This window comes from Acanthisitta chloris, unplaced genomic scaffold, assembly GCF_000695815.1.
Source record: "Acanthisitta chloris isolate BGI_N310 unplaced genomic scaffold, ASM69581v1 scaffold21542, whole genome shotgun sequence".
Taxonomy (NCBI): Eukaryota; Metazoa; Chordata; class Aves; order Passeriformes; family Acanthisittidae; genus Acanthisitta; species Acanthisitta chloris.
In genome coordinates, this window is record NW_008662439.1 from 1 (window position 1) to 5543 (window position 5543).

Consider the following 5543-nt stretch of genomic DNA (forward strand, 5'->3'; position numbering starts at 1 on the left):
ACAAACGTGCCTGGTGTGTCCACCACCACTTCTGTTACTATGCCAAACGTCCCTGTTACGCTGGTGCAGTCCCAGCTGACGAGCCACCCCTCTGGCCGTTGGTGCGCCCCGCGCAAGGGGGCCCCCCCCCTGGCAGCCGGAGCAGCGGTGCGGGGCAGCCCCAGCACGTGGGGCACTCGCTGATGGCCGGTGCACCCACCAGCCTGCCCCAGGCTGGCCTCGGACAGTTCCAGACACAGGAGGCACAGTCCCTGGCAGGCCAGATCGATGATACTAGAAGAAAATCGGAACCCCTACCTCAGCCACCACTTTCTCTTATAGCTGAAAATAAACCTCTGGTGAAGCCTCCCATTCCAGAAACTCTAGCAAATCCTCTTCAGTTACCTGCAAGTACTCCCATGAACAGTCTTGCCAGCACTGTGTTTGGCATATCTATTCCTGTTGATGGTGATGAAGACAGGTATGAGTTATTTTATAATGCCATAAGAATACTCTGGGGTTCTAGGGGGGAAAAAGGTCGACTTTCAAGTTACAGTCAAGTGGGTTTTTTTGTAGAGTCATATTTTCAGAGTGATCCTGAAGTTCGCCTGGGCTATATTTTTGTTTTAAGAGCTCAAACCATAGCAAAGTGTTTAGGCAAGTAGTGAACTGTACTAGTTCTTGTCAGGCTGTGAGTGCGATTACTTTTCTCACGCAGCAGGGCAGAAAGTAGCCTGAAAACTGTTTAATGCACAAATGTCTCTTCAGAACGGAAGACTGAAAGCCTGGAAGCTGTTGCTCTGCAGCCAGTGACTTGGGGTGTGAGGAGGGCTGTTCTCTCTCCAAGTGCATCATAAAACACTCCAACGACAGCTGGGTTTCAAAGGTTTTACCAACACCACTGTACTGAGTGTTGTTAAAGCTGTGTGGTGCTATCTCAGGGCCAGCAGGTGAAGCATCTTGGAAAACTTCAGCCTTTTAACACAGGCCCTGCTGTGGAGTTGGCACTTTGTAGTATCAGTAAGGAAAGTACTTGCACCTGGGTATGGATTTGTGTGTAAATCCTTACTCAGGGAATCAGGAAAGGCTCTACAGAGAATGGTCCTTTGTATTGAGACACCACTCTCTGAGGCGAAGACGTAGACAGGGTGGGAAGTGCAACCTCACAGCGGGTTTTCTGTATTGGAAAGTAATTTGGAGCTCTGGGTTGTGAGAGTGTGTGGTGTGAGCAGAGTCCTCAGAGAGCCTGAGAGAGGAAGTGTATGTGGGTGCTGCTCCCACAGACGTGTCAGGCTGCTCGGAAGGGTCATGGCCAGAACTGTTCTTGATTGAGAACTTTGAGAGAAGACTTTGAGGGGAAAGCAGTGTTTGAACACTGAATCAGTGTCATAAATGTCCCGTTTACTGTTGGGATTGCTGCACTTTGGAGGAAGGGAACATGTGTGGGTTATTTGTATTAAGATAGGACTTAAGCCATTATGAGCAGGTCTTGTGCTTAATTTCCCTGTAAGTCTTTCCTTGGGACAGCACCAGGCTTTAAGATAGCCCAGTCAGTGCTGCTTGGAGCAGCCTTTGGCAGAGCAGCTGTGTGTGTTGTGTTGGGGTGCAGTGTGTGGAGAGGCACCTCGGAGTGAGTGTCTGGAGAATTCAGGCTGCAGAGTTAATGCAGGTCCTGTGCTCACTGGAGCTTTGGCTGTGCTTGAGAGAGTAACCATGCAAGCAAAAGCTGTGGTTTGGAGAGCTGGGCTGGTTCTGATTAAAGCAGTAAAGGACTGACAAAGTTAAACAGTTAACATTTCCTCGCAGTTTGCCTACCTTAAGAGGATTGCTGACCCGGCTGACAAACTGCCTTGTGCAAATAAGGTTAGATTTCAAGCTGGTGGGTTCTTCCCATAGCTCAGTGTATTATCAGAAGATGATTTGGCCTGTGTTTAATCACTCTGTTGATTAAGGAGTCAGAAGGAAAGGAATGTATTTTGCATTTGTTTTGCATAGCTTCTAAAACTTAACATAAATTGTAGTAATGGACATGATTATCTGTGACAAGTGAATCACTTTTATGTAACGATAAGGGAAAACTTGTCCTACTTTTCCAAACCTGTGGGCTGCTAACTTTGTGTTGCACTCCAGTGAGGCAGTTCTGGATGCTCTTACCCAGAACAGTGGTTTTTAAAGCAATTTTCCAAGTTTAGTCTTTGACCTTACTGCTGTGCCGCAGTGCTTCAAGTGCTGCTCGTTTTGGACACTTGGCCTTGAGAAGCACGAGTGAGAACCGGAGATGGGCTCTGAAGGCAGAGCACTCTTCCTGACAGGCCATGCCGTGGCGTTGAGTAGAGAAACCAAGTTGTGGTTATCGGTGACGAGTGTGTACGTCTCGTGTGTCAGCTTCTGTGCTGGGTGATAAACCCCTGTTGCGTGCTCAGGGCACCAGGAGCGCACGTATGTTGTGAGTCTCTCCCACCTGGGAGTGACTTCCTGCAGTAGTGGTCCTGGTGAGCCATGAAAGCTCACCTTAACCAGGCCTAGACCTCATAGAGCCTAGGAGGTAGATGCAGAGGTGGTAGATCCGGGTTTGTTCTTTGTTCCCCTCGAGCAGTAGCCTTACTTGCACTGGTTACAGACAGAGGAAGGTGAGAATAAAAACCTCTCACCTTGTTAAGGCTCTTTTACCACTTGGTTTTTATTTGCTTTACTTTGTGAGATGGCTTTGTTGTAAAACTGTCTCCTGCTTGTCTTCCATTCTCTTACTGCTTCTGCTTTTTCCTTTTTCCAGCCATTTGAACTGTGCCACTGCTCCCATAGGCTTTGCCCAGCTGCTTTATCTGCTGGAATCGGTGGTGAAATAGTTAATGAAGACCTTCAAGTGTCATTAATAGGCTAGGGGTTGACACTGATAAAGCTAATAAGGCACAAAGGGAGCTGATACATCATGAGTCATGGTTTGTGCCGGCAGGTCCAGGAAGTTAACGCTGGGATTAGTTTAGAGAGGTTACTGTGTGGTCATGGGAGCTGGAAATCTGTGGAAAGCATTTTTCTCCTTTATCCTGATGTTAATGTGTGACATCCCCAGGAAGAGGGGTCAGTATGTGGACAGGCATCTACATTTCTTCTTACACCTTCAGTTATACTTAAATGTTTACATATTCGTGACGCTTGATGAACTCGCGTAGATCATTCTCCTATAGTCATCTGAAACAGTGACTCATCAAGGAGTAGTGTGTAGCTCTCAATATTCTGGGCTTATCTAGAAAGTCATTCACCATTCTGAATAGGAAGAGGAACTTTTTGAAGGTAAGATGTTTAAGATGGAAATTCTTTGAAAACAGCATGTCAGGAATACAGTTAGCATGAGACAGAGCTGATGTAAATATGTTTCACATACTTCTGATCAAAATTCTTTGTGTTATTCCTATCTTATGCTCTGCTTTTTTAAATCAGACTGCATATGAGGTAGTCAGGAGTGAAGGTGTAAGATTATGGAGCCTGATCTGTATTACAGACAGACAGAGAGAACTGTGTGTTTATAGATGTAGAAGTGACTTTCTTGCAAGCCATTGCCTGAAGACTTTTAATTTCCTGTTCCCACAGTCCAGTACATGCTGACAGCAGTATCAACAAAACTGTGGTTTCTTGCATTGATCTGGTGAATAATGAAGACTCAATCGAGAAATCTTACCTGGGGGGGAAGGGAGGGTGGGTAGATGGGCCAGAAGAATTAAAAGCCTTTGGCATGTCACACCTTCCTTTGAAAAGCAAAGCTGATTTTTCAGTTGATGTGTCCAAATTGCTGAGCTCTCATAAAGAGAAATGTGTTCTGTGGAAGTTATGAAATATCTGCAGCATAGCATAGTTTTATTTTCTTTTCCTCTCTAAATGTGGCTGCAAGTAGAATAAACTGCAGCAGTATTCCAGGACGGAGCAACTTGTACTGGTAGTGAGGCAGATGTGGGTATTGCAGCCCACTTGGAACGGGCAGCTGCCGAGTACTGTAAAAACACAAGTAGGACTGGGTCTCAGAATTGCCCTGACTCTTCATTACCACATTTCAGCAGCAGTACTAATTATGTTGGCTGGAGGGCAGTTAGAACACCTGGGAGGATGTGGGGATCAGTGTGTGTCAGGTTCTCTCCTCACCCCTGTGCCCGTATATACACAAATTTGTAGTTGACAAGCAGAATGTTTCAGCTGGCTTAATAACTTTATTTTGGCTCTTGAGGGAAAAGAAATGTGTTGCCTGTGTTAAAAGAATGTTACTAAGAAAGCTTGTTCAAACCTCCTACATGTTTGGCAGACTTTTGGGGCAAAATATTACTGGGGCTGTTGGAACAGGAGCAGAGTATAGATCATTTTCCAGAGATAACTGACCGGCTTGAACTGTTCCGGCTGTATTCCAGGAACGCTGATGAATGGCTGCAATTGTGAACTGTCAGCCACAGCAGCTGAGCTGTTGAGAACCTGATTGTGCAGGCCCCTCCACAGCGTGTCTCTCAGCTCAGCTAAATCACATACTTGTACAGAGCACTAAATGCTGGTAGAGACCATGTTCATCATATAAGGACAAGACTGGGCACAGGATCTCTGGAACTTTGATTAGGGCTTCCTTAGGTATTGCCCTAGAGGCATATTTTGTTGTGCTCCTAAGGGATAAAAGAAAGTATTCTGCAAATGTTTACCAGTAAGTGATACTTGAATTGCACTGATATGGAATATTGTCCTTTTCTTCACCTTGCTTGTGTACTTACTAGAGGTTTGAGCTCTCCTGCAGCTACAGGCTTGTTTTCAGCTCTCAGGCCTGTGCTTCTGAGTGTGTGTAGAAGCAGGTGAAAGTGTAGCCTGGACAGACACTCCAGAGTCAGGAGTGCCTTCAGCTCAGTGGGCAGAACTGCAGTGTTTGACAACCAGTGGAGCTGGAACTCCTGGGGTGAACTTTGCAGTTGGTGGCACCAAATGATGGTTAATGCAAAGTTATGTTCACTTCTCACTGTGCTTTCTGTAACAAAAGTTACCAAAGGGCACTCCAGCACCAGTGTCTGGATGTGCTGTGCAGTCCGTCCTGGAGTGGTACAGGATATCTAAACAAAACTGGTTGCTCATTTGACAGTGCCATTTCCCAGTTTAAACATTCAAATACCTTCCTTAAGGAGGAGTCAGAGCATTCTTAGAATTAGCAAGGTACAAGTGTTTCACACGAGATAGCTAGTAAAAAGAGAAAATGGTGAAGATACTTGGAAGAAATTCATGAAGTGAAACTTCTTGTTCAAAGCTGCATATCTGGGTGTTTGTGGGCTCAGGACTGCCAAACTGCTCCTCAGCTCCTAAAGGGCTGGAGTTCTTAGTTTTTACAGGAAGTGCTGATAATCTTTTATGACTTCAGGTGACACTTCAGTAGAAAGGACTTGTTCCTTGTTACTGTACTGGCTATTTGAATATCAGCCTGTCACTTGTTGAGGCTACGTATTTTTCAGTTTTCAAGCTGATGATTAGCAGTTTCTGTTGATGGGGAAAAGTGAAAACCTTATTTGTGCTTTGTGTGTCAGCAAAGATTCTGTAGGAAACTTGTGTGA

At 45.5% G+C, this 5543-nt stretch overlaps 1 protein-coding gene across 1 annotated transcript in view; it reads left to right on the forward strand.

Annotated features, from left to right (window-relative positions):
* Window positions 1-3: 3 nt before the first annotated feature.
* The window catches only part of LOC103798358 (TSC22 domain family protein 2-like), a gene marked incomplete at its 5' end in the record, with an annotated part of 23451 nt that continues 17911 nt past the window's right edge, over window positions 4-5543 (forward strand). Inside the window, 2 exons of the mRNA XM_009070612.1 lie at window positions 4-101; window positions 137-460. Coding sequence (XP_009068860.1) covers window positions 4-101; window positions 137-460 — 422 coding nt within the window. The remainder of the gene's footprint in view (window positions 102-136; window positions 461-5543) is intronic.